Here is a 27,561-nt window from a genome sequence, read left to right as displayed (position 1 = left end):
TACTCTTCATTGCAAAAACTGTGAAGTAACAACTATTATTATGAGGCTACTCTAGAATTCAACCACAGAATGCCAGACTCCAGAGGTCAACACTTTAGCCCTATGTTCTGCTACATAATCTTATATTACAGCTGACCTATAAATGACAGGGATATTTTATTGGGCTAACATTTAAGTCAACAATTTAAATAGTAAAAGCAGAGTACCACGAAGATGAAACTTAAGTGTAGCAGAGAAGAGTAGCAAGTAACCCATCTACACAGTTGTACACACCTTCAAGTCACCTTCAGATTATAAGGAAGTCTGCTTTATTAGAATCAATTTTAAACGACCCAAATACAAACCAAACATTTAACTCTCCGATTGATAGATTTCCCTGTAATTCATCCCATAATTATCATATTTGGATTCCTGCAATTACACCATAAAGGTGAGGCTCAGACATACTCATTAGGGTTCTTGCATTTGGTGAAACAGATGTAACCCAGGATCTACCACATGCTAGGGAAGTGCTTTATCACTGAGCTACAATTCCAGGTCCCTACCTAGGTTTAAATCTAGTGTTTACCTAACAAATTTTGTCATCTTGAGCACATTTAACCACTTGCAGTCTCGTTTTTTTCAACAGTAAAATTGAACCCGCTGCACATGTAAAAGTATGAAAAAGTTCTTGGCAGGGTGTCTATCACACGGGTGTTCTCAGTGTTAGTTTACTAAGAGGATAGGCTTAATTTGAAGAGAACCTAACAAATGTGAAGGGGAAAAATAAGCCTATTAATAGGCTTAATATTTATTCAACTACTAACTTTTATTTTGGCGGGGAAGGGGAGGGGGGAGGGGAAAGGGGGTACCCGGTATCGAAACCAGGGGTGCTTTACCACCCACCTACATCACCAGCACTTTTTATTTTGATTTATATTTTGAAACAGGGTCTCACTAAGTTGCTAAGGCTGGCCTCGAACTTGTGATCCTCCTGCCTCAATCTCCCAAATCGCTGGGAATACAAGAGTAAATAATTATTAATAATTATTAATTTTGATTATCCTTGGCGGCCTAAATCTGATTTTTCTCATCATATCTTTTTATTTCAACCTTTCCCCCTTTTCACACAGGAAACAACCCAAATACGGAATCCTCCAGGGAGGAAAGCAAGAAATACACCCAGAAATAGTCTTCCTCAGTCGAAATCCGGGCCCCGCCCTGCCCCCTTTATTTCTGGTCCTAGCGACTAGTCCCTGCAGGACCCGAGGCCTAGGATCCTCCGACTGATTAAGTCCGAACAGCAGCCCAGGTCCCGCCCACGTAATTTCCTCCTCGAGGAGATTTACATATAGACTTCTCATTGGATGCCAGTAAGTAAGCCCCTTTCCCATTGGTTGATACTGTCCCGCGCGAAGTTCCACGGAGCATGCTCACCGACTTGGGCGTGAGGGTCACCGGCACCTACAGTTCCGTTTCCGGTTTGCCTCCAGAACCATGGCGACCGCAAGGGGACTGAGATTCCTACTGACATTAGGCAGATGGCGCCGCATCCTTGGAGTAGTTCTTCAGTCCCGAGTAAGTACCTACTTCCTTTGCTCTCGGAAAGACTGAGTGTGCAGAGACAGCTCGGGTCGGAGAAGGAAAGCTATCGGCAGCCCTAGCCCCCTTCCTTTTAAGTAAGCGCGTAAGCCCCTGCCAGTTTCCTTTCTGCCTGGCAATCAGCTTTTCCTTCCTGGCCTGCAGGCGCTCGCCTTCCTAGTGCCCGGCGTGACCCAGATAGATAACAGGTCCGATTTTTTGGGGAAGAAGCCCCATCGTAAGCACCCCGGCATCCTGCAGCTTCCGCACGTGCGTCTGCCGCAGGCTCTGACTAACACCGCGCAGGTACTACTGGTTGGTGAGTATCTGTGTGAATGAAGGCCTGAAAAGAAAGGCGACTAGGTCTGCACGCTAGTGATACCGCTTTTCATATTTGGCCCATAGAGAGCGCAATGCCCAATGTAGAGATGCAAGTGCAAGCACTGACCAATTATCTCTGGAGCCGACATTTGCCTGTAGAGCCCGAGGAGTTGCAAAGACGGGCCATACATCTTGAGAAAAAATTCTCAGAAAACCAAGGTAGGATTTAAGAATAATTAACAAATAGGCCAGATTGAAATATCAGTGGAAAAATGAAGAGCGAGGAATAAGTTCAGTCTTTCAGATAGATGGCGAGGTTTGTTTTGTTTTCTTCCTTTATCCAGAAGCACTTGACCACTAAGCTACAAAGCTACATCCCCACTACATCCCCAGCTCTTTTTTTTTTTTTTTTTTTTTCCTTGCTAAATTGCTGAGATTCATGCTGAACTGCTAAAGGTGGCCTGCAGCTTGGTGATCCTCCTGACTCAGCCTCCTGAGTCGCTGAGCTTACAGGAGTATGCCACTGCTGCTGGCTTAGATGTTATCTTTCTGGCAAAGCAGTTGTTAAAATGATGCCTTACTAGATTAGTCCACTGTTTACCCCTGGGGTTTGGATAAAGGTTGAAAAATCCAGATCTTTGGGCCTTTTGGTTTTGGTTTTGGTTTTTTTTTTGTTTTGTTTTGTTTTGTTTTTCTCTCTTTTTTCCCCCCAAAAGTTCATACATTTTTTTTTTATTCAGTTGAAATGAAGTCCTGTATGGCTCCCTATCCAATACTGAAACCTTCAGGAATAGAAGAATAATTCAAGTTATTTTCATGATTATGAGCTTTTTCATATTGCAGACCTGCCTTTTTTTCATCGTGTACCTGGTTCAGAGTAGGCATTCAATAGACACTTGCTAAATAATAAACTGAGACTAGTCATGAGACAGATTTTCAAGCAGCTTTCCTCTCCATGAGAACATTGGAGATATCACAATCTTAAGTTTTCAGAAAATGAGGAAATCCACAAAGTATCATCCTATCCTTTAAGGTTTTTTTTGTTGTTGTTGTTGTTTGTTTGTTTTTTTTTTCAATTGTAGATGGACACAATACCTTTACTTATTTTTATGTGGTGCTGAGGATTGAACCCAGTGCCTCATGTATGAGAGGCAAGCTCTCTACCACTGAGCTACAACCCTAGACCCCCCTTTTAAGTTTTTAATACACTTCTCTTCAATGTAAAACAAAACTCGTGGGATAAGATTTGTTCAGTTGAATAAACTGCTGTTAGAGGCAGAACACTATCTGATACACCTGGTGGTGGTGATCATTATTGTTACTCTTACCTGGAGTTTTTTTCTAGGTTTGACTTCTCTCTTGAGCTTTGAAGACTTTTTTCTGGTGGGGAATGAAGGAGAATTGAGTGGGCATTATATTCAATTATTGGATCTGATCCCTATTCTCCCTAGGTCCTCACTTCCAGTCCTTGTTCTCACCGCAGACTTATCTCAGACAGAGGAGAAACTTCGTGGAGCAGTGCTACATGCCCTGCGCAAAACTACTTACCATTGGCAAGAACTGAGGTAAGAAGGGGCCAGTAAGGGAGCAAAGGAAAGAAATGTTGAACTTGAGAAGAGGTGGGGGAGTGCAGTTACACGGTCAATTTAGTGTATGAGAAAGCTACCTGGACCTTTCCATATTGGGAAGTGAAAAGGCTGAGCTGAAAAAGCCCATTTCAGAGATTTCGGTTCCTTAAAAATCTAGAAGGTAACTATGAAATTGAAGTTATTTCCTAGTAAGTGTGACTCTGATTTTTGTGACAGCTACAATGAGGAACTGAGCCTGGTGTATATGGCAGCAAGACTGGATGGTGGCTTTGCAGCAGTCTCCAGAGCATTCCATGAGGTGAAAGTCCCTCAACTTCCAAACTGAACCCTTTTACCATCAGCTACCACATTCATAAAGTAGTCTTCTGGAGTAGGAATTTTGAGACATTATATATGCATTTTTTAAAAGAGGTTCTCTTTATTCTCTGAAAGGAGTCTGTGACCCAAGAAAGATTTAGGATTATTGTTTTAGGAGCTTTCTAGTCTCTAAAGTATTTATATTGAATTTCAAAACACATTCACATCACTATCATAGTCCCATAATTGATATTTTCTGACTCTTAAGTCTCTACTACTCTTCTATGGGGTGTTATATATTTCTTCAGATCCAGACTCGAATTCCAGAATTTAAGCCACAAACCTTGATGGACTTTGGCTCTGGTACTGGTTCTGTCACCTGGTGAGTAACTTTCTTTAGCCCTGTCTTTGTCAGTTCTATCTCTAGATAGCCTTACTTGTATGCTTCTAAATATCAAGAGACTAGGAAACCAGAGGGAGAACAGGAAAGTTGGAAAACTAGAATGTTTCTTCCCTCAGAGTAGGCCAAGCAGAATAAGGTATATGGATTGGAGCCAAAACTTAAATGTGAAATAAAAAAGGACCATATTTAGAAAGATTTAAAAGGAAAGGTATTTAGTATAGGGAATAGGTTTTACTTTTTTTTTTTTTTTTTTTTGCCAACAAATAGATATTTGAATCTGCCTCTTTTTTCCCCATATTCTTTTATTTAAAGACAGGGTCTCGCTGAGTTGCTAGGTGCCTATCTAAGTTGCTAAGTCTGGCTTTGAACTCATGATCCTCCTGCCTTAGCCTCCCAAGTTGTTGGGATTACAGGCGTGTGCCACCATCCCCAACTCCCATTTTCTTTTCTTATTGGTACTTTGTAGTTGTGCATAATGGTGGAATTTATTACATATTTATACACACACACAATATAACAATATTATTTGGCCCAATATCACTTCCCAGCACTTCACCACTCCCTCCCCTTGATTCTGTCCTTATTTCCAGGAATTATAAATGAAATAAGAAAATAACTTTGTTAGTTTTTCTAACTATTTAAACATAACCCTGTTTCCCCAGGGGTGGGATTGGAGGTAGATGGGTCTCTTTGTCATGAAAATTGTTGGTTTTTGTTTTGCCATCTCAGGGCTGCTCATAGTACTTGGGGCCAGAGCCTTCGTGAATATATGTGTGTGGATAGCTCAGCTGCCATGTTGCATTTGGCAGAAAAGCTACTGAAAGGTGAGAATAAGCTATAAGATAGGGCTTTTCCAAAGTTGGGGGGCAGTTAAGGAAGCAAAGATTAAGAGAAAGAGTGTTTCATTGGGAAGTAGAGAGGAGGACTAAGAGTTAAGATGAATCTGGTCTCCTTCCAATATTATGGTCAAGAAGAAGGTGTTAGAGAACTTCGCTGGGTTGTGGTTGTGTGGTTGGTTGATAAGATTAGCAAGTAAGGGGAGCTGATGTTTTCCCTGCCCTTTTTAATATTAACTTAGCATATTGCATCTCAGTTTCACCTAGTGTTTTTCTTTATCCTCAGGGCCATGTTTTTTCTCTGGATATCTCTTCAGTTTATACCTGTGACTCTAAACCTCATATACATTCTTAGTTCCACATCTTTTTTTTTCCACAGGTGGTTCAGAAACAGGAGCGCCTTATGTTCCAGGAGTCTTTTTCAGACAGTTTCTACCTGTGTCACCCAAGGCAAGTAGCAGTGTTTGGATATTTCTAAATATGAAATGTGTCAGATACAAAAGTATGACCTCAGCCTTGCAGTCCAGCATTGAATATTAGAAGACAAAAGAAGGAGTAGCAGAAATTTAGGGGCTAGAACTTCTTGTATTCTTGGACTTGGGAACTGTCAGGTCTATCATGTTCCTTGTCTTGGTCCTCAGGTTCAATTTGATGTGGTAGTATCGGCCTTTGCCCTAAGTGAGCTGCCCAGCAAGGCTGACCGTACTGAGGTGGTTCAAACTTTGTGGCGTAAGACAAGCCATTTTCTGGTGAGTTGAAATCACCTTTCTCTTGGTTTCATGCCTGCCTTCTCTCATTGTCTTTATTCTTGAACATTTATGTCTCTGCTGTGTAGATTTCTATGTCCCTCTTTTAGGGTCTCATCCCCATCTTTTATATAATATCCATCTCCTTTTAGACTCTTTTAGACCCTTACTCTATCTTGAGTGCTACTAATGTTTCTTTATACTTTCATATAATTCAGGGCTTCTTCTTTTTTTCCCTTTTGCCAACAGGTATTGGTGGAGAATGGAACAAAAGCTGGGCACCGCCTTCTCATGGATGCCAGGGACCTGGTCCTTAAGGTAAAGTTCTTTGCCCTTCCTTCAACCCACCCCCAGCTGTCTGTCACCAATTACTGTTACTCCCTTCAAAACCAATGAGACTCTGTCACCTGTTGATAATGGTGACTCTCAGGAAATAAGACATGAAAAATCATTATAATGTAAGACAGTGGTTGGCAAATGAGGGCCTGTGTATCAAATCCCACCTACCACCTGTTTTTATGGGCCATGCATATTCATGTCTCTATTATCTATGGCTGCTCTCACACCACAAATTGCAGAGTTGAGTAGGTGGGACAGAAATAGATTTTGCCTACTCTGACCCTTTAAAAAAAATTGCCCACTCTAATCTAGGGCATTGCTGAGTCAAGAACCTTGTCTCTGTGGGAGAGGATGAGCCAGTGTGTAATCATAAATTTAATTTTCCTGGAGTAAAAAAATTTTGAGAGTGGAGGTTGCTGACAAGGGAGAGACCATACTGTATGCCAAGTTCCTGCCTTTCTACTGCTGCAGAGACAAAGTTCTTTGTTTGGCACATTGGTGATAGAGCCAGCTTAACTCAAAGAATATAGTTTGTCTTTATTAGAATTGAATATTAAAGAATTCCTCAATTCACCAAGTGTAGAAATTGAATCATGAAAGTAGGCCCTTCAATCCCTGCTTTATTTCTTTGATTTCAGGGAAAAGAGAAGTTACCTTCAGATCCTCGGCCTGGTTTTGTCTTTGCCCCAGTGAGTATTACTTCACCTGTGGCAAAACATAGATCTGAACTTAGAGTGGCCAAGAAGAGCAGGAGGGTAAAGCCAAGCCACTCTCTTCTATTTTGTGTCCATATCCACTTTCTTTTTTTGGCACCAGGAATTGAACCCAGGGATACTTACTGAGCCACATCGACCACCCTCTTTATTTTTTACTTTGAGACAGGGTCTTACTAAGTAGCTTGCTAAATTGCTGAGGTTGGCTTTGAACTTGTGATCCCCTTGCCTCAGGCCTCCCACATTGCAAGCATTACAGGCATGCGCCACTACACCAGCCCTCTATCCACTTTTCGCCTGCTGATTCTCTTGACTCTCCCTACCCCCTGCTCCTGTGCTCCCTTCTCTCTGACCCCTCTTGACTTTATCATTCTTAAATTTTATGATTAATAGCTCTTGTTTCTTCTTTCTCCTGTCTTTATGTTCACAGTGTCCCCATGAACTTCCTTGTCCTCAGTTGACAGCCTCTAAGCCCTTGGCCTGTAGCTTCTCCCAGGCTTACCATCCCATCCCCTTCAGCTGGGTATGTATTCTGGGAATATTGCAACAGGGAGAAGATAGCCTGGAAAAACAAAGAAGAAAGAGTCAGGTGGGAAGTTTGAGAATTCATAGAATAGCCTGGAGATATTAAAGCCTGCATTATAGAATATGAAAAAAGAACTGCGGGAATGTAGGGGGAGGGAGGACTAAAAAGTTTTTTCTCCTGTCTTTTTCCTCTAAACAGTCTTTATATTCTTACCTTAGAACAAGAAGCCAAAGGAGGAAAAGTTCTCTATGTTGATCCTTGCCCGGGGGTCTCCAGAGGAGGTTAATCGCTGGCCACGAATCACTCAACCTATCCTTAAACGGCCTCGCCATGTGCATTGTCACCTGTGCTGTCCAGATGGGCATATGCAGCATGCTGTCATCACAGCCCGCCGACATGGCAGGTATAGAAGATGTGACCAAAATTAGTGGAGTGTGTCAAAAACCTGCAGCCTACATTGACATCTCTTTCCATTCAATAGGGATTTGTATCGTTGTGCCCGTGTCAGTTCCTGGGGAGATCTTTTACCTGTGATCACTCCATCTGAATTTCCTCTCTCCCCTGCTCAAGATCCCCCTGAGAATTCCATAACAATTGACAAGGATATGTAACAACTGTTTTCTTCCATCATACCTGCCACGCCTGAAGCTACCTGGTATCCAGGAAGAGAATGCTGGTACGCCTGCATTTCTGCATTTGTTTGAAGTTTTAATAATAATAATAATAAATTTTTAAAGAATGATATGGATTTTGTGATTCTTAAAAGTATAGGGGTCTATCATCCTGGCCTATCCTGTAATGAAGAGAATCCTGAAATTTTCCATGCGAAGCTTACTACACAAATCTCAAGCTCACCATCCCCTGTAAGAATACTACTGCTTCTGCTAAAGACCAGGACTTCCCAGGAAGATTATCTGAAATAGTGGGGAAAACCACCCTCAGCACTCTGAGAACTGGCTCAACAGGTCTCAGAATAGTTATGTGGGCCACCTGAATAGGGGAACCAACAGTTACCTAACCTCATTTTTTTGTATATATCTTTCCCTTCCATCTTTCCCAAGGTCCCTCAGCTATGCCAGAGTCTGCCCCACACAATATCCTCAATATTGATCCCTATCAGTACCAAATCTTACATCTCCACCCTTATGCACCCAGGCAGGATCCTTCAATTTGTTTGTTTGATTTGTTTTACCCTAGGCCTTACTGTTTTTGTAGCTAGAACAACTTTATTCTTAATCTTAAATCTTGAAAATCCAACATTACCAAACCCAAAATCAGATTTGTGTGCCCAGTCACAACAACCAACCAATCACTGAGCACTGGTGCTTGGAGTGGAGAAAATGTAAAAGAAAAGGACTAATCAAAAAGGCAGGGGACATACCTCAAATCTGCCTTACTCTCTCAAGCATGATTATAAGTTATATAAGTAGGAGTCCAGTGGGAGAAAATGGTAAAAAAAAGGAGATTTTTCAGACTTCTTGGCACTAATGGACATCTGACCATTAAGCAATCTAGAGTTTTGAAAATCAAACGTAAATCACCAGGCATGACAAAAATAACAAAGTTAGCAATTTATGCTTATAGGAATGCAAACGGACACAGGGCACCTTGACCAGAGAATATGCTCTTCTGTTTTTTGGTTTGGTTTTGTTTTTCTTAACTTTAACTAGGGAGGGTGAATGGTTTAGTTTCTAAGAAAAGAAAAATATATTAATTTTGTTATGGAGGCTCAGTTACAGAAACAGGCACAGTCAGAAGTCAGGACAGTATCAGTGTAGTAAAACCAGAAATGTCCACTCCCCACTAGACATTTCCATGCCTGAAGCTATTTTTCTGGAGTTTACAGAAAAAGGGAGTCCCCTCACCTATCAGTTCCCACAGAATGATAGAAGCACTACCTCTCAGCCCCACCTCTTTGCCCCCAGTGGCCCCAAATCCCCTCTGAAAGGGTTCGGTTCAGATATCAACCTAGCAACCTATACAACTTGGGCTGAGGTAGAGAGGGTATGGAAGGCTTAGATCAAATGTCCAGAGTTAGGAGCAGAATGTCCCCAACACAAAACAGGAAGTTACTACCATAGATTTCCCCATTTGGGGTTAGATCAACCCCAGGGATAAACTAAAACTATCCAGAGTTCTTGGATTAGTCATGGCATTGAAGAGAAGACGGCACTGAGCTATACCTGCCAGGGAGTCCGGAGTTTCTGGTTTTGAAGCTCAGGAAGGCATGAGCCAGGGGAGGGGCCTCCATGTAGTGGGAGGGCAGGTAGCTGGGGCAGGGCCCTACCCAGCTATGCAGTGCTGCACAAGCAGAGACAACCCAGAACGGAAAGAGCAACAGTCTCCTGAAACTCCAGCAAGTGGACAGTTTCCAATTTTGACCACTAAGATAACACTCCTGCTCCATTTGCCATTCTGAGGCCTCTGTTTATGCTGCACCACAGAGATGGAGTCACTACTGGGAGTAAAAATTGGCTGCCTTTTTGCCCTGTTGGCTCTCACTCTGACCTGTGGCCTTATTCCCATCTGCTTCAAGTGGTTCCAGATTGATGCAGCTACAGGTATAGCTCCACCCCATCTTCATCCCTTTAGCTGAGTCTTACCTCAACCCTCTCCTGATTTCCTGCTCTGATTCTTTCACTGTGCCCAAGCTCAGGACATTGGGTGCTGCCTGTTGCTCTTTAGTCACCTTTGTTTATCCCCTCATTGCCAACTGGATTGTAACTTCTTCGTTATTAGGTCGTCACCGCCGGGTCCTCAGCTTCCTGGGCTGCATTTCTGCTGGCGTTTTCCTGGGAGCAGGGTTCATGCATATGACTGCCGAAGCCCTGGAGGGAATTGAATCAGAAATTCAGAAGTTCCAGGCGCAGGTGAGCAGGCAAATGCCAAACTGCAGAGCTGTGAAGCAAGAATGACAAACAGAACCAAGAGAGGAAAGCTAGGAGAGTGAAGGAACCATGAGCATGAGTGGGACAACAGGGAAGCTAATAGCTCTTACACTGTGTGGCATGATGAAAGCAAGTCAGACTGAGGTTTAAGGAAAGAAGTACTGATGAAAGGACAGGACAGGACATGAACTGCCCCAATCCTCCATCTAATTTCTGTTTCTTTCACCCTAGAACAGGACAGAAATTAAGGGAAATTCCTCTGATGCTACTGATTCAGATCATGTAAGTAATCTCCCACTACCCCTATCTGGAGAGTGGGGAGAACCAGAGATTTCTTTCACACGCAGACCCTTTAGAGGAGAATATGTGAGGAATATACTAGGAATCCCTTCTCCCCAGCTCAGTGTACAGCAAAGGAGGAACCACCACAATCTTTTTGTGCTCATAGAACCCCAGAAAAACTCTTGCTTTACTATTTACTTCTTTCCCTGGACCCTCTGACATACCTCATATTATCTTCCCATATTTCTAAATATCTTGATATTGTGTTCCTTATTCTAATATTCTTGCTATTGCAGGTCTACCCATAACTTTATCTCTATACCCTTCTTTTACATTATATTACCACATTTTCCCATTCTCTCCAATCTCCCAATCCCATGTCCATCCAGTGCAGTATCTTCCCTTCCCTTCCTGTCTCACAGCCCTCTTTCTGTCCCTAGGTGGAATATCCCTATGGAGAGCTCATCATCTCCCTGGGTTTTTTCTCTGTTTTCCTTTTGGAGTCGCTGGCATTGCAGTGCTGTCCTGGGGCTGCTGAAGGATCAACACTGCAGAAAGAGGAATGGGGTGGAACTAACATCTTTGGATTCCACAGTCATGAACCTCTACCCTCAGCCTCACGGGGTCCCCTTCGAGCCCTTGTCCTCTTGCTTTCACTCTCCTTTCATTCCGTGTTTGAAGGTCTAGCTGTGGGGCTACAGCCAACAATAGCAGCTACCATACAGCTCTGTCTTGCAGTCTTAGCTCATAAGGGGCTTGTAGTTTTTGGCGTAGGACTGCGTCTGGTGAAGATAGGCACTGGATCACGATGGGCCATGTTCTCCATACTATTATTAGCCCTCATGTCCCCCCTGGGACTAGCCTTAGGGCTGACTGTGGCTGGAAGGGATTCTGGAGCGGGGCAAGGCTTAGCCCAGGCTGTATTAGAGGGTGTGGCAGCTGGCACATTCCTGTATGTTACCTTCCTGGAAATTCTGCCCCGAGAGCTAGCTGGTCCTGAGGCCCCTTTGACCAAGTGGGGCTGTGTAGCTGCTGGTTTTGCCTTCATGGCCTTTATTGCTTTATGGGCCTGAGGGATCTCTAATGGACCTATCTAGGAGGACCTCTCTACCAGAGGAGATACCTCCCATGACTTTGGCCCTCAGACATTTTTTTTACTAGGACTAAATTATATCAGCTAGGGATTCTCATGGCCTGGACTTCAGCTTTTACCTACATAAGATCCCATTTCTCACTCAGAATTGAGAAAAGGATGTTTAGGTTGAGTGCCTATTTTTTTTTTTTTTTTTTTTTTTTTTCATTACAATTTTATTCTTTAGGTTGAGTGCCTATTAATTGGAGAATTGATATAAAGGTCATTACTGCAGTTTTGATTCTTGTCCCATTTACTCTACTGTGTGCAATAAAATGTCCATTTTATCCTTCCCCTTCAGCCATTTTGTATTTCATTTCTCCCAGTTGCCTAGAAGCTGGGTGGTACAGGAAGTGGTGGAATGAGGAATGGGAGGGGTTTGTGATGGATGCAGTATTTTCTTCTGGAATCAGAGCCCCTAGCCATTCTGTAATTTGCAGGCCCTGGCCCCAACAGGGTAGCATTGCTGAGATTCCAACAGTCCCCTCCCACTTTACCCACAGGAGTCTAGAAAATGAGCCAGCACTCCCAGCATTTAGAAGAAAAGAGGTTTAAAAATAGAAGCCAGGGGAATTGATTATTTTCTTACACTGACTACCTCACCCCACTCCCACTACCTACTATCAGCCACTGTGTGCCCAGCAGACTCATGAGATCATCAGGCTAAACAGAGCTTGTTTCCTTCAAGTTCCTATTTTCCACACAGCCCTGTATGACCTCAGGGACATGAGTGGTGTTCTTTGAGCCTGTTCCCTTCTGTCTGCTTCAGACTGAGGGATTAAAAAGCAGTGTGTTTGGAGAGGGGAAAAGACGCCAGATAAATACCTACAGTGATTATTTGGCTCCTGCATGATTTAGTGGCTTTCCTTCTGCCTGTCCTATCACTTGTCCTTCAGTTGAGTAACTCCTACAATGTGTTGCTTCCCTTAAAAACTAAGGACACATAAAAGCAGGTTATCTGGAACTAAGGAGGCACAGAAGAACTGTTGCCCAGCCTCCCACCCATGAGATGGAGGACACTTACCACAGAAATGAGGAAAGAGAAGGTGTGTCCTGGGAACTAACTCACCCTCACAGGTTTGCCACTTCTATGATTTTCAGTGTGGAAGCTCAGATAGCCTTAACATGACAAGACCTCACTCTCTGTCTCCTTTCCATCTCATTCTGCTCCCCACACAGTAAGAAATACTAGCCTCCTAAGGAATCCTATTTATACACCCAAGCATCACTGATAAGACAAGCCCTGGGCAAAAAAGATACATAATTGCCAGGCCTGGTGGCACTTGCCTATAATCCCAGCAACTCAGGAGGCTGAGGCAGGAGGATCACAAATTGGGAGCGAACCTCAGCAACTTAGCAATACCCCATCTCAAAATAAAAAATAAAAAGGACAGGGAATGTGACTCGGTGGTAGAGTGCCCCTGGGTTCAGTCCCCAGTACAAAACAAAACATAACAGATGACAGATGGATGAATGGATTGATATATAGAGAGATAGGAAGAAAGAAGATAGATACACGTGTCTAATACAGGAAAAAAATTCCCCAAAGTATCATCCTGGTATGTCTTCTCTTCAGTATTAAATTCAGGAACATGTAATGTACTTAGAACAGTGACTAGTGCATAGTAATAACAATATAACCTGCTGCATATCAGGCACTATGCTATCGCTTTCACATACATTATTTACTTTCACAACCCTGACAGGTAGATAATATCCCTGTAGGAAGTCTAGGGAAACTGACATTCTGAAAAGTTAAATAGTTTAATCACTTAGCTATCTGGGCTTCACAGCCCTGTTTGTATAATTCTAAAAAAAAAAAAAACTCAATATATAGATTCTCTTCTCCTACTTTACCTTACCTAACCACCCCTCTCATCTCCCATCCTATATGTTAGGATTCTAGAAGAAAGCAGATAGTAGCACATTGAATAAATGAGGCAAGTTTAATAAAGGGAATATTTAGTAAGGTATGGGCAGGATTTGAACAAAGCAAGAAAAGATGTGGCAATACCCTGGCGCTAGGTATTGACAATGCTGTTACCTAGGCTAAAGAAAAAAGAGCAGTTACCAGAAACTAAAGAGGGACAGCCAATAAGAGCTGTGGCCTTGATAGAGGGATGCAGTCAACCTGCACAGTCCCAAAAAGGAGAGGCCAGGGAAATAACCTCACCAGCCTTCTATTCTTTGATCTGTGTCAGCATCTTACTGGGCAAACCCAAACAAGCCAGAGGTGCATTGCAAACTGGTCAACCAGAGCATAATACAGAGCTATAGAGGGGCAAACAGAAGTTTCTCTGTTGTGTTCAATTAAGTGATCTGACCTTACTTCAGCAGGGATGAATTGAAAGGGACATGATTATATGGAAGCTATTTCCAATAAATATTTGTATGCCTATAGACATTACATTGTCAGGACTCTTCTCCATGTTTCTGGGTCACTGATGCTATCAGTATTTGATGTATGAGGCAGAGGTTAGGATATTTCAAGCACAAGTCACACATTTTTTTGCCATCTTCCATCCCAGGATTCTTGGATTCCCCTTTAGCTTCCTCTGCATTCAGCCATCAATACTTTCTTTCCTCCCCAGATCTATTTCCTTTGCCCAAAATTTTCACCAATAGGGACCAGAACTATCTTTCGTATAAACTGTATTGTATCAGGAGCTGGAATAAAGCTGGAGTATGGTTCCATATAGAGAGCACCAGGAAAAGAAAACAAATCTTTTGATCATTTTCAAAAGACATGAATTCCCAGCAAGGATCCAAAGAGAGCTATCAGGGAGCCAAAGATGAATGAGATCAAAATAAAGCTGAAATAAGAACAGGCATAAGAACCATAGGGATAGCTGAGATGTCTGGGCTATGGTGACTAGAAGACAGATGTAGGATAATCTTTGATTCACTCAGCCTTAAGAGACAGGTTGTAACAGAAGATAACAAGAATAATAATGAGAGTTGAAAAATAAAAACAGGAGGGGCTAGGTGCTTTAGTGCATGCCTATAACCCCTGCAACTCAGGAGGCTGAGGCAGGGGCCACACAAGTTCAAGGCTCATGCTGGCAATTTTGCACAACCCTATCTCAAAATAAAAAGGACTGGGGGTATACTGCTCAGTGGCAGATCACTCCTGGGTTCAATCTCCAGTACCGATATACATAAATGTGTATGTTAAAAAATATATATATATACGTATATATATACACATATATATGATACGTATGTTTAATATATTTTAAATATGAGGGACAATATGCAGACTGATAAAAGGGATGAGGGAAGCTAGTCGGAATAATCAGGAGAGAATTTAAGTGGGACAATGTTCATATCTCCTCAATCAGTGTCGCCCTTCCCCACCCCTCATCCTCCAGTCCCACGTGTGTATTTTTTTATATACTTAGGAAGAAAACAGAAGAATGAGGCATCCAACTACCCTTCCTAGAGGCAGTTTTCCATTTCTGTCACCGATTAATTGTTCTCTGAAGTATCCATTTGGAACTCCCTGTCTTTTCTTTGCCTTCGAGCTGAGTGAGGGTTTGGTTTGGAAATTGCCATGGTGAGATGACAATTCATGCATAAGGAGTGATAGAATAGCATCCAAGAGAAAACAAAGTTGAGGGGATGTGCTGGAGCTGGGTGGAAAGTCAGAAATCAATACATGGGGACAAGATATTCAAAAACAAAAAACAGCTCCAGGCTAATTCCTGTGAGATAATTTGTGCCACTTGGCCACCTCCCTGAAGGATAATTTTGGAGTATCTTGCTTCCCTCACTGCAGGAAGTAGTCCCTTGCTCCTGGCTCTGGTCTGATGGAATATAAAGAACAGCTGTCAGAACTTGAGTGGGTTGGTATGTGTGAGTGTGGCAACCATCCAGACACTCTCACATTCCCTCATGGACCTGAGCAGGAAGCCCATTGCCACTAGTAAAGGTGAAGCAAAAGCAAAGAGGGTACAGAGAGGGATTACACCTAGGCCCTGACCTATGGGGATGCTTATAAAATGCCAGTCACAGGTTAATTTTTTAAATTTAAATTGTATTCTGAGTTTCTGTCTTTAGATTTATTGGATGTCAAATACAGAATGCATTATATTTTTGCTATATAATTATCCAATATGGGGAAAATTCTGAGGTTAGTAAAGAAAGAGGGTATAAATAAACTACATGTCTCTGGATACCATTTACCCTTGCCACACCCCTGGCCTCCAGTGAGAACTGACTCTCATTTTCTAGCTAGTCCTAAAATCTCCTTAGAAAAATGGTGTCTCCCACTCCAACATTTTCCCTAACCATTAGAGTACTCTACAGTGTTCAACATCTCTTCCTTCACTGTTTCAAGCGTACAGTCATACATTGCTTAGTGACTGAAAGTGTGTCATGAGTTGATTTTTGTCATTGCATAAACATCATAGAGCATACTTACACAAACTTAGAAAACTATATAGTGTCACTAGGCAATAGAATCTCATGAGAATCTTATGGACTATTGCAGTACATATGGTTCTTTTTTTTTTTTTTTTTTTTTTTTTTTTTCCTTTTGTGGTACCAGGGAAGTAACCACTGAGCCACATCCCCAGCCCTTTTATATTTTATTTAGAGATGGTCTTGCTAAGTTGCTGAGGGCCTCTTTTTAAGTTGGTAAGACTGGCTTTGAACTTTCAATCCTCCTGTCTTAGCCTCCCAAGATGCTGGAATTACAGGTATGCACTACTGCACTCAGCTCACATGGTCCATTTTTGACCAAACCATTGCTCTACAGTTCATGGCTGTACCTTCAGAGACTTACCCTTGAAATTTTCTCCTTATAAGATCCAGAATTTTCAAGATAAAACCATAAATCTCTTTTCACTGTATTCTTATAGTTTTATTCTCATTCCCATTGAATGTTCACTTAGCTCTCTTGAGTTGTAAAGTCTAGGAAGTGCTCACATTCCTTGAATTAAAGAAGAGATAAACAGGAGTTCTAAGCCTGAAGCAGAGGGAGAAATAAGGTGTTTGTGGTTCAGCTTCTATCAAGTCACAGAAGCATACACGCACATACACACACCTGCCAAGCCTCTCAGCTCTGATCTTGAGAACATACACAAGCAGCAGGACATGGTATCAGGATCTCCTGATATAGCTATGGGGCAGAACTACAAAAAACAGTGGAGCTGTAAGACAAGGAAACTTAGGAAGGGACTTGAGAACTGGGAAAAGTTAGACAGAACCATGCTAGCCAGGCATGGTGGTGCATGCCTATCATCCCAGAAACTCGGGAGACTGAGGCAGGAGGATCCAAGTTCAAAGCCAGCCTCAGCAACTTAATAAGACTCTTAGCAAGACCCTGTCTCAAAATAAAAAATTAAAAGAGCTGGATATATGGTTCAGTGATTAAGCACCCCAATAAAAAAATTTAAAAAATTTAAAAAAAGAACCAGGCCAAACACAGGGGGGCACTGTGTCTCCATGGGTTAGAATAGAATGTCTAGAACCAACAAAGCAGGGAGGTCAGTCAAGGACAACAAATTTCCCTCTCCACTGCTGCTGGCGAGCATCTTTTCCTTCTACCTAACCCGTGTACTTCTTGTACAGAGCACCTACTAGAGAGACATAAACAGTGGCCACCCATTTCGTACACACACTTACAGGATATATACACTACACACAAACATAACACATAAACGTAATATACTCCCATTTCTGAAGATTATCCTTACAGTTACTTGTGCAGGTGTATATGCAGAAAAGATCTGGCTTCCCTTCCATAATGCCCAATAACACTAATTACCAATAAAGGCCAATGTTGCTCCAGTTCTTTGCTTTTTTCATGTTTTGCCTAGTAGTTAGTTGACCTCAGTGATTCCAACCATGCTGTTTTTCTTCAGTGTAGCACTTTAGCACTTTTTGCTGCCTGCCCTGGGAATGGCTGTCCAATACCCAACCAATAGTTAGCTCCATAACCCTGCCCCACTTCTGACCCTGGCTTACTACATTTAAACTGGACACAGGGCCCGGTGTAGTGGTGTATGCCTGTAATCCCAGAGGCTCAGGAGACTGAGGTAGGAGGATCACAAGTTCAAAACCAGCCTGAGCAATTTAACAAAGCTCTAAGCAACTTTGCAAGACCCTGTCTCTAAATAAAATATAAAAAGGGCTGGGGATGTGGCTCAGTGGTTGAGTGATCCTGGATTCAATCCCCAGTACCAAAAAATAATAATAATAAAATAAAATGGACTCAGGCCTGGGAGTTTAATCAGAGGTAGAGCACTTGCCTAGCATGTACAAGGCTCTGGGTTCAAAACCAGCACTGGAAAAAAAAAATCAAGGACATATCATGTCCCTATCAGTGTGTCATCACTAGACCAAGTTGCATCTATCCTCAGCTCAGTTTCATTGATGAAAGTGTAAATGCCCATGAGATTCTATAAAGCAAACTTATAATGACCTTGTAATATTCCATCCACAGTACTCCTGACAATAATGCTATGAAGTGCCTTCTCATTTTTACCTGTGTCAAGAACTCAAGAATCAACCTTCAATAGCAAGATACCTAAATTCCTGATTGTTGTTCATATTTGTTAAAAAGCTTCTTAGAGAATCACAAATGCAGTCTAACTATCTCCCAGATCCCTTGTGTTCAACAGAGGTAGAGGAGTTCCTAAGAGGAACCCCCTTGCTGTAACCCTTTTGAAAGTCTTCAGAATGGGATGAACTACGAACAGCCCAAGCCCTAGGGTAACTTCATTAGTCTTGTTCTATTGATTATATTGAACCATCTGTAATGGACTCTGAGTGAGTTCTACGAGGACCCCGCAGGAAGGTAGATTGCAAGTCATCCTTGGACATTTCAGTCAGCTTGCTTTCTTTCTCAAAGATCATGATTTTGGTGGCATCTCTAAAATTCTACGTCCTTTCTCAATGACCCACAACTAACAAGGCAATCTCCTGAGATCTAAATAGTTCCTCTCTCACAAACTTAATATGATAGGAAAAACAATACCATTCTACAGGAACCGGGGCCAGTTCTCATATCGTCATATTTTGTTACATATGCCCTCTCCCATGATTTGTGTTACTTTAAGAAGAGAATTTAAGCATTAGGCAAGAAGAGGACAGGAAAAGGGGCATGATGCAGGATAGTCAGACCAAGAATAATAATGGTACTCAGATTCCTCTACAGTTTATTTTCACAGCAGAAGTTGTGGGAGACAGGAGGCCACCCTCCACACATAACACAGTGTGGTCAGAGCCCCAGCATAGCCCTTCCCACCCCTCTGCCCCAAGCATCCTGGCTCAAGCTTGGCTTCCTCCCCCATCCCACTCTAGACACACACTGACAGCTACCAAGGTTAGTGCAGCCAAATGGCCCCAGGCCCCTTCCCATTGCCCCAACTCCACACTTTTCACCATACTCATTCATTGCCACCATCTCCCATTCCAACTTCCTCGTTATACGCTGGACATTTTATCACATTCTGAGGACCACTAACCCACCAGCTAGCCTCCCCGGACACACATTCATTGAGCCCATTCCCTTCCGGGCCCTGAAGAGTTAATAAGAAGCCATATCAGCTTTGGTGAATGGAGCCCCAGCCCCAAATCCCCTGCTCTTGCAAATATGGGATAAGTTGGGAGAGTCTGATCCAGGCACCATGACAGCTACAACAGCCTCTTATCCCTCATCTACAGACAACTAGATCAGGGAGAGAGGATACATGCCTTCTCCTCCTTAACACCAAAATGGGAGAGGGGATAATTTAGGGGTCTGGGTCCCTAAGAGATATTAGGCACCTCTCCCAGGAGCTGGGGGAATCACAGGTTAAAGGTCAAAGTTAGGGTAGCAATCAAAGATCAAGGTCATCTCCCCACCAGTGATCTGCCCATTTCCCTTGCTTACTCTGGCCCAATGCCCTCATGCACCTCCCAGGTTAGTGCTGTGGGAGGTGAGGGCTGGGTCCCACATCAGGGCAACAAGGGTCATTCAACAGGAGACCTCCATGGTGTGCCCTGGGGGACCTGAAGGAAGAGTTCCAGATTCACTGCTCTGGGACAGAGTGCGGGAGCGGGACCGGTTGCCATCAATGGATGCTGCACTGGTCAGAGAGGCAGTGCGGGACCGGGAAAGGCGAGTCATGCAGGATGAGGCCACTGTGGAGTCAGAAGGATAAGATGGAATCAGAAAGGGGTGGGGAAGGGTGACTGGCAACTCAGGGTGGGGTGCTGGCATGGAGACCAGAGTTAAAACTGAGGCCAGGGAGTCAATGAGTCTGATGGCAGATGGTGGCGAGTCCAGGAATTAACTAAAATGGGTTCACCCTCTCAGTGCACATCCCTCCCTCGTCCTCATGGTATAGCTTCTCTCCCCACACTCACTGTAGCCCATGCCTTGCAGGAAGTACTTGAAGGCTTCAGTCAGCTTGCCTGGCTGCAGAAGTAAGATGAGAAGTGAGATACAATGAGGTGAAGTTAGAGGCCCAGCAGGAGCCCAAGGCCATTGTGCAGTGAGAGCCACTAATGTCCTAGCCCTCTTCCCCATCTCATGGACAGCAGGGTACTCACCTGAGTCAGCTGGGGCTGACCTCCAGAGTCCGCCATCTGCTCACGAGATAACCACCAAGAAAAAACAATACACATATAAATCAAATGATCCGCCAAAGAGGTAGAAAAGAGTCTCTCTTTCCTAGCTTCCTCACTCCAGTCTGTTTTAGTTTTCATTCACCCCACTTGCTCCCATGCAGAAGAACCATGGCTTAGAAGCTGAATTTAGAGAGGTTATATGGCTCCAGATAGGGGGCCAGAAGTCAGGCTGGGCATGGAGTAGGATTACCTTCAGGAACGAGGTCTGGGTGGGGTCCAGTTTTGAGTTACATTCCACCTGGAGTAAGTAGAAGGCTGAATGAATGAGATCACACTCTCTAGGGTCCATTCCCTCCCAGGGACCCTAATTATTCCAGTCCTTTTCTCTACTCGGTGACTCTTTAACAGGAATCAAAGAAATCTAATTTTTTTTCTAATGTCCATTTTCTTTCCTTCTTTTTTGGCTGCTGGGGTTTGAATCCAGGGGTACTTTACCACTGAATTATACCTCCAGTCCTTTTTGCTTTTTATTTTGAGGCAGGGTCTTAAGTTGCTGAGGGCTTGATAAGATGCTGAGGCTGGCCTTGAGCTTGTGATCCTCCTGCCTCAGCTCCTAAGTCACTGAGATTACAGGTGTGTGCCACCCCTCTCAGCAAAGAATCAAATTCTTAATGCCCCACAGTTGATCTCCCTGCCCCAAACAAAGTCTGCCCCTTATCAAACAAAATACCCTTCTCACCACCACCCTCAGACCCCAACTCTCCCTCACTACCCCAAAATTTCCTACTGACCACTGCATCTTCATGGGGTGCTTGGTCTCCTACCACCAACATCACAGGGCACCTACAGGCATAGTGTTGGGGAGAAGGCAGTGAGTCCCTGACACTCCCTCACCCACCTCTTCCTAGCACAGCAGTAGGAAAAATGTCTGGTTCCAAACAGAAACCAGCCTTCTTTCCCTCTGCTAACCCCACCAAGAAGACTCAAAGGGAGAAGACTTAGGGGAGGTGACTTACTAAATATAATGGAATGAGAGATGACAGGGAAATTCTCTGTCAAAAACTCTCCGTGTAAGGGATATAAACAGCTAAGGAAGATCCAGGGAGAGAGGTAAAGCCTTATCTCTTAAAGTCTTACTTGAGGGTGATTTCACCTCCACGCTCAAAGTTCAGGTCTCGGCGGCTAGAGAGGGGTTCAAAGAGTAGAAATTTTAGACAGGCAATGCTATCCATCTAGATATAAGCTCCCCCACTGTGAGAAACCTATCTTCCTTCTTCATGATCAAACATTGGTAATTTCAAGTAGAAACCAAAGGAGAGAGCAGGCAGATCCCAAGCAAAACTGCTATGGTCACTTAGGCCCTATATCCCTGATCAGAGGCCAGCAAAGAGGAAAGAAGGGCACCAGAACAAGAGATCATCTTACCTCTGAGAATCCAAAAATCCAAGGGAGGTAAACAAGAGAAAGGGGACAGTGTGCCTCACAATTCTTCCTTCTGGGTCTGTCCTGAGCTACCCAAGCTGCACACCAAACTCTGCCCTCCTCCCACACTGCATACTTCCCAGACTCCCCTGTCTCCTCTGTGCTTCCCATGACCCCACATTCCCACTTCTACATTTCTCTCTTGCACACACACGGCCCACCCACTTGTTGTAGCTGTTCCAGTATAGTTCAATGTTCTCCAGGTTGGGTGCATGTGTAATGATATTCCTATATTTTTGTATCAACTCAGAGTTTCCAGACAGCTCTTCCTGAAGGAGAGAGAAGAGATAACTTAGGGTTGAAAAGAGAAGCCAGCAATCACTGCATAAGAAGAGGCAAGTCTTCTTCTTTCCCTTGATCAGTCCTGGCTAAGGACAGCATCCCAGGCATTCAAGTCCCTGCTGGTCCCCCCTACTTCCTCCATCTTCTGCAACCAACCTACCTGGCTGAAAAGATGTCCAAGGATCATCTCCGGAATGGAAGAGGTGAGGCCTGTTAACTATGAGGAAAGGGCAGGGGAACAAGTTCAGGACCTTATGGGGAAAAGGGACCAGGCAAGGACACAACTTCACTTCCCTACCCTATCGCCCTCTACGTGAAGCTCGAATCCATCTGGTTACACTGTAGAGCCCCCACCCTATATGTTCAGAGGTTCTCCAAACCTTGTGGGCTGCCCAATCCATCCAACCCTTGGCATTGGGATCAATGTTGATGAGAACAAGACCTTCAACTGTGTCCGGGTGGGTAAGCTGAGGGACAGCAGAAAGGAGGAAATCAGAAACAGAGCATGGACTCGTCCCTTTCCCACTGAGCTCCACCCATCCTGAGGTTCTCATAGGGCTTGACTCCCCACCCTCGTCCCCACGTCCTCCTCTGAACACACACGCTAATAAGCAATATTCTTCTAATCAGTCAGGACCCTCCTTCTCCCCATCTGGAAATTTTTATTTCTTACAGCATATCGTGACAAGATGTAGGCTCCAGCTCCAACACCAACTCCAATTATTGTAGAGAAACTATAAAAGGGAAACATATGTCTCATGGGCTCTGGCATCTAAAACCTGTCACAGCCCAGTCTCCTCAAACTCCTCACCCTCCTCCCTCAGTTGAGAGGCACAAAGGAGGATAGCAAGGGACCTTCCATTGGGGGATATAAAGGAAGGTACTAAGGAGCTAAAAGCTGGTGACAAGGTTGGCACTGGAAGCCAGTGTAGATCTCTGAAGCCTAGCCCTGGGAATATCTTGAGACAAGACACCCATCTATCAACCTACCAACCACTCTTTTCCTATATGCATAGCTCTTTTTACATTCTTAGGAGCTAGTTCAACTTGTTCTGCTTTCTACAGAAAGAACGGAACTTAGCAAGAAGTGAAAACAGACACAACTGTGGTGAACAACAGAATGGGGGAAACAGAGGCAAGGAGGGTCTCAGAGTTGCCAAGAGCCATGGTGCCCAGGAAAATCTAAGAACAGAACCCACGAGTCAGTACCTCCCTCTTCCTTCTCCCACTCACCTACACGCAGGGCTCCCAGTTCACCAGGTGTGTGTATGGAGGAGGGAAGAATAGGAGGGGAAGAGACAGGTCTGTCTGGTTCCTCCGGGATTAGGTCACCCCCACCTCTTCCTCTCTAGCTTCCAGATCTAAGAAGCCCCTCCTCAGCCTGAGGCAGGGCTAAGCACAGACCCTTCTCCTTTCCTTCATTCCTTAAGGCTATTCTGTGGACTCTAGTCAATTTTCCAAACCCACTACCCTCCTCTCAACAATCAAGGTGAGGCATGGAGGAGAAAGAATATATTGAGGCCAGGAACTAAAACTTAGCCCAGGAACTATGGTGGGCACAGTAGTACTAAGGGCCTCCTTGTGCTAGAAAGAGAACTCTGGTTTGGAGGGGTCCCCAGGCCTCTCACTTTAAGTACTGCAGGATGCAAGGGATCATGTCTGCAAGCTGGTCCAAAGACGGGTACTGGTATCTGGGAAAGAGAGGAATGTTAAGATACCAATCTGTGCCCTCCTTATCCTCTGCCAGGATCACCACTGCCTTCCCCTTCCTCCTCCCTGGCCCATTCTTCCCCACACCTGCCCTGTACCTTACAGTCTGGTAAAGGGATAAGGGGCTAATTCTTACCCCAAAGGGAACACAGGAGCCCCCTCTTCCATTCCAGGGGCATCGACATGAACCCGCACAAAGTTTTGAATGATTTCCTGCATATCTCCAAATTGAAACAGCGGTTGGAAGCAAGATTTATCTAAAGAGAACCCAAAGAACCCCAACAAAATAATCAGACAGGGAAAAGTGTTCCCACGTGAAAACCCACCCACCCTCTTGCTTTGATGCCACAATCAGGCTAAGAGAGAACTTCTCTTTGACAAGTCACTGGGCTCCCTACCTGCCCACACTGACTCTTCCCTCTACAATTGTACCCTTCCCCCAGCCTGTTCCCAGAAAGGAAGGGGAGGAGAAAATGAAGGTCCTTACAGTTGAGTCCCACATCATGGTAGGTGAATATTGCTGGACGTTTGGGCTTAGGGGTGCCATAGACAGTAAAAGTGACAGAGCCATAAGGTGTCTCCACAGAGTGAGTCTGTAGGAAAACAGGTCACCATCAGAGAGGAGTTAGACTGAGAGGAAAAGGGGCCAGAGAAGGAGCTACACAAAATCATGGAGATGGGGTGGCAAAAAGGAGAAGAAAACAAAATTAAAAATAGGATCAGCAAGAATTTAGGACAACAGGATGGTGGACATGGGTTTGAGGATGGAAAAGAATGATTGGAGAGCATCAAGGAACTCTGAGGAGGGAAGAGGAAGGAAGGAAAGAGGAGAGCTGGGGAAGGGAACTTAAGAGAGAAGAAAACCAGGTAGGGCCCTTGCTAGGTGCTGGGGGAGAGGACAGCCCCTCCTCCCACCCTGGGACTGCCCCCATGCTGTTACCTGTCCCTGGTCCAGGAGGATTCGGGCAGCTAACTCAGCCTCCTGGAGAGATACACATACAGATACACACAAACATGAAGAATCAGATGGAGTGACACACAGACAGGTAAAGAGAAACCAACGAAGACCAAAGCAAGATTGACAAGAAGAGACAGAAGAGGATGAAGGTTAGTACAGTGACAAACAAGGATCTGGTTCCAACTGCAGTGTATGGATGAGAGGTAGGTGGAGGTGGGGAAAGCAGGAGTGCGCGTTAGAATGAGAGCCACGGGCTTCCAAGCCAGGAGGCAAGGGGAATGCTCAGAGGGCTGGGATTTGGGCAGGGAAGCCAGTGGGTCTCCAGTAACCTTGGCCGCCTCAGGGGTCTGTCCTGGCAACAGTGGCTTCTCCTCTGTGATCTGCACCTCCTGCAGTTCTGCCATGGTGGCCTGGCAGGGTGAGGAAACAAGACAGGGTGGTTGCCTCCTCACCCTTACACCTCCTCAAACACCCAGCTTCCCCTGTTGGCACTGGACTATACAGGGTACAGAAGGACCCAGGAGTTGAAGACTACTCCAGGACACCCACAGGACCTTTCCTGCCTCAGCTCCATTACCAGACCACCTGGGAGAAGGGGGTGCAGAAGAGGAATCAGGACACCAACCTCCCTGCTGCCCCTCAACACAGGCACCTCCAGACCCCACCCTTTCCCTATCCTGTACGGAAATACCAGAGTAGAGCAGCAGTGTGGCTCTGGTTTCCCAGGCTATATTTAGGGGACACCCACACTCCCAGTTAGGTAGAGGGTGAAACTCGTGGCTCAGTGACTGGGTACTCTAAAGGTACAAAGGGACAGGGTGATGAGAGTTCACGGTGGACCATGACCTTCAACTAAAGCCCAAGGTCAGCAGCTCAAAGGAAAGGGGACTAAAAATGGCCAGAGCAATGACCAACTGGGGGAAGGGGCACTACAGCACAGGAACCTGAGTATCCAATCCAACCAATGGCTCCCTTTGTCCCAAGACTCAAGACTCCCTCCTGATTACAAATAAAATAGTATAATTCAACATTAGAGGGGGCAGGGAGGGACACAGCACCAGGGCAAACCTGCGGAGGAAGGAGCCTGCAGCCTGTGGGTGGGGTCACTTACTGGGCTCCTATTGGCTGGATGCAGTGGGATTAGGGGTCAGGGTTCTCACTCCTCCTGACTCTGGGGTCTGAGAAAATAGTTATGAGGTGAATGATATGGGAGACAGACCCTAGGTCTTTTAGGGACATGAAGCATCAGCCAAGACCCAGACTCCCAGGGTCACCAACCCTCCCCAGGTCAGTAACCCTCCCCAATCTCTACCCCTCAGTCCAGAGAACGCGTCCTCTCTAGGCTTCAATCAATCAATACTGGAGGGACCTGCGGGGCAACACAGAGCAGGCATCCGTCCAGGCTGGGATGGGGGATGGCAAGAAGGAAGTGCTGATGTGGAGGAGGAAAGAGCATGACTGTCAGAACCTCTGGATTCTAACCCAGGCTCTGCCACTACCAGTGTGACCTTGGCCCAGTCGGTTACTACTCAAATCTCCCTCCTGAAAATTAAAAGGGGGGTGTAGGGAACCCCCAAGATTTTTGACAGCTCTCGTTTAAGATAAGGGTTTCCCTCCACCATTTTAAAACAAAAAAGTCTCACGCCTTCGCTTCTCGCCTCCACCCGGCCCTCAATGTAGGTCCCGCGAGTGGAGAAAGGGGAGGGTGGGGAGGGCGGTCCCATAATCTCCCAGCCTCCCCGACGGCGAGCCGGGCAAGCGCCAGCTGGAAAGGGATGGGCAGGATTTACGGCACTGGCCGGGCCCAGCACCCACAGCCTGTCCCTACGCTGCCAGTCCGCGTGAGGATCGACACCTCTGAGCTGTGGGCGCCAAGCGCCCGAGACCGTGGACATAATCTCGCACACACCCCAAACACGCCCGGCCGCCCGCAAAAGCCTCCGCCTTTGTGCGCCGCAGCCGAGCGCCCCCTCCTTGCGGGCCCCTTTCCCGGAGCTGCCAGCTTCAATAGACTGGAGTCAAACCACCCATCGGCCCGGCGGGCGCCTTCCAGGCCCCGCGGCCCCTCGCCTGCCCCTCCCCCTACCTGCTGCCGCCGCGGTCGCTTCCACCTTCACTTGCCTTTGACTCGGGCCCGCCCCGGCTCGGACTCCCCGCAGGCCCGCCCCCGGCCCGCCCCAGCCCGCCCACGGGCCGACAGCTCCCAGCAGATCCGCCCCAGACCCCCAGTAAACACACCCCCCTTTACCCCGCCCCAGACCGTCCTCCGCTCTGGCTGGGGCTGTGCTGGGGCAGAAGGGAGTGCAAGGAAAGCAAACTGCTGGATGCTTCCAGGCTCCACTTGCGCTCCCCACAATATCCCCCTCAACGGAGCGGTGTGGGGCGTGCGTGGGGACCCCTCAGCCCTGCAAGGGATCCCCACGCCCGCCCCCAACACCGCCCCTATCATGGCCTGGATCTGCCTGTGGTACTCTTCGCCCCTAGACTCAGTTATGGGACGGGAGGAGGGAGCTCTACAAGGTACTAACACCCCAAATTTTCAACTGCCGCCCCCCCGGAAACAGAGAGTTAGGTTAAGGAAGGAGGAGGTGGGCGAGGACTGCCGCTGAAGAGGCTGGGGGTCTCGCGAGCTGGGGGCGGGCAGGTATGTCAGCCCCGAGCAGGGTTGGGGGCGTCGAGGGCGCAGGAATTTCAACTCCCGGGTACCCAGGGTCCTAGTACCTCCTCTCTTTGCTGCGTCCCGACGCCTGCTCTCCGGCTGCTCCGTGAGAAGTTGGACAACAAGGAGCGGGGGCGGGGAATGCTGGGGGCTGCTATAAATAGAGGGTGTTCGCAGGAGGGGAGAGAGGATGGCCAACAGGGACTCCCGGGTCAAGGCCCCAACCCGGTGGGGGGGGGCGTGAAGGAGGGGCCGGGGACCCCCAAGGGCTCTGACTCC

General features: G+C 45.6%; 3 protein-coding genes across 9 annotated transcripts; 2 read left to right on the top strand and 1 right to left on the bottom strand.

The window, feature by feature from the left end:
• The first annotated feature begins 1,264 nt into the window (after positions 1 to 1,264).
• METTL17 (methyltransferase like 17) lies at positions 1,265 to 8,074 on the top strand. Its single transcript, XM_079126123.1, has 14 exons — positions 1,265 to 1,557; positions 1,726 to 1,879; positions 1,966 to 2,100; positions 3,365 to 3,446; positions 3,687 to 3,768; positions 4,076 to 4,149; positions 4,900 to 4,994; positions 5,386 to 5,456; positions 5,648 to 5,755; positions 6,002 to 6,070; positions 6,730 to 6,780; positions 7,235 to 7,327; positions 7,549 to 7,733; positions 7,812 to 8,074. The coding sequence occupies exons 1-14, from the start codon at positions 1,477 to 1,479 to the stop codon at positions 7,939 to 7,941; spliced, it is 1,410 nt and encodes a 469-aa protein (XP_078982249.1). The 5' UTR covers positions 1,265 to 1,476; the 3' UTR covers positions 7,942 to 8,074.
• Positions 8,075 to 8,199: 125 nt separating this feature from the next.
• SLC39A2 (solute carrier family 39 member 2) lies at positions 8,200 to 12,873 on the top strand. 2 transcript variants are annotated; one of them, XM_079126119.1, is made up of 4 exons: positions 8,200 to 9,891; positions 10,070 to 10,200; positions 10,450 to 10,500; positions 10,941 to 12,873. In XM_079126119.1, the coding sequence occupies exons 1-4, from the start codon at positions 9,777 to 9,779 to the stop codon at positions 11,571 to 11,573; spliced, it is 930 nt and encodes a 309-aa protein (XP_078982245.1). In that variant the 5' UTR covers positions 8,200 to 9,776; the 3' UTR covers positions 11,574 to 12,873. The 2 variants fall into 2 exon arrangements, with proteins under 2 accessions (XP_078982245.1, XP_078982246.1); XM_079126120.1 differs by having other exon boundaries at positions 10,455 to 10,500; positions 10,941 to 11,078.
• Positions 12,874 to 18,778: 5,905 nt separating this feature from the next.
• Positions 18,779 to 27,473, bottom strand: NDRG2 (NDRG family member 2). 6 transcript variants are annotated; one of them, XM_079126114.1, is made up of 17 exons: positions 27,345 to 27,387; positions 25,735 to 25,801; positions 24,953 to 25,033; positions 24,606 to 24,647; positions 24,153 to 24,258; positions 23,802 to 23,922; positions 23,584 to 23,646; positions 22,629 to 22,689; positions 22,336 to 22,422; positions 22,116 to 22,172; positions 21,839 to 21,942; positions 21,329 to 21,373; positions 20,983 to 21,034; positions 20,442 to 20,489; positions 20,174 to 20,209; positions 19,988 to 20,039; positions 18,779 to 19,762 (listed from the first exon to the last, which is right to left on the bottom strand). In XM_079126114.1, the coding sequence occupies exons 3-17, from the start codon at positions 25,025 to 25,027 to the stop codon at positions 19,596 to 19,598; spliced, it is 1,116 nt and encodes a 371-aa protein (XP_078982240.1). In that variant the 5' UTR covers positions 25,028 to 25,033; positions 25,735 to 25,801; positions 27,345 to 27,387; the 3' UTR covers positions 18,779 to 19,595. The 6 variants fall into 6 exon arrangements, with proteins under 6 accessions (XP_078982240.1, XP_078982239.1, XP_078982243.1 ...); XM_079126113.1 differs by lacking the exon at positions 25,735 to 25,801 and having other exon boundaries at positions 27,345 to 27,473; XM_079126117.1 differs by lacking the exon at positions 24,606 to 24,647.
• Between the last annotated feature and the right edge of the window lie 88 nt (positions 27,474 to 27,561).

This window comes from Sciurus vulgaris (assembly GCF_902686455.1).
Source record: "Sciurus vulgaris genome assembly, chromosome: 2".
Taxonomy (NCBI): domain Eukaryota; kingdom Metazoa; phylum Chordata; class Mammalia; order Rodentia; family Sciuridae; genus Sciurus; species Sciurus vulgaris.
This window is presented reverse-complemented; position numbering and strand designations above follow the sequence as displayed.

What these genes read in the sequence shown, in the direction of transcription:
- METTL17 (XM_079126123.1), top strand. Translation starts at nt 1,477, where the DNA reads ATGGCGACCGCAAGGGGACTGAGATTCCTACTGACATTAGGCAGATGG. An exon ending in GGCAGAAAAGCTACTGAAAG is followed by an intron (nt 4,995 to 5,385) that starts GTGAGAATAAGC and finishes TTTTTTCCACAG; the next exon opens with GTGGTTCAGAAACAGGAGCG. An exon ending in CCAGGGACCTGGTCCTTAAG is followed by an intron (nt 6,071 to 6,729) that starts GTAAAGTTCTTT and finishes CTTTGATTTCAG; the next exon opens with GGAAAAGAGAAGTTACCTTC.
- SLC39A2 (XM_079126119.1), top strand. Translation starts at nt 9,777, where the DNA reads ATGGAGTCACTACTGGGAGTAAAAATTGGCTGCCTTTTTGCCCTGTTG. An exon ending in TTCAGAAGTTCCAGGCGCAG is followed by an intron (nt 10,201 to 10,449) that starts GTGAGCAGGCAA and finishes CTTTCACCCTAG; the next exon opens with AACAGGACAGAAATTAAGGG. An exon ending in ATGCTACTGATTCAGATCAT is followed by an intron (nt 10,501 to 10,940) that starts GTAAGTAATCTC and finishes TTCTGTCCCTAG; the next exon opens with GTGGAATATCCCTATGGAGA.
- NDRG2 (XM_079126113.1), bottom strand. Translation starts at nt 25,027, where the DNA reads ATGGCAGAACTGCAGGAGGTGCAGATCACAGAGGAGAAGCCACTGTTG. An exon ending in GGAGGTGAAATCACCCTCAA is followed by an intron (nt 21,035 to 21,328) that starts GTAAGACTTTAA and finishes CTATGCCTGTAG; the next exon opens with GTGCCCTGTGATGTTGGTGG. An exon ending in CCCAGACCTCGTTCCTGAAG is followed by an intron (nt 20,210 to 20,441) that starts GTAATCCTACTC and finishes TCTCGTGAGCAG; the next exon opens with ATGGCGGACTCTGGAGGTCA.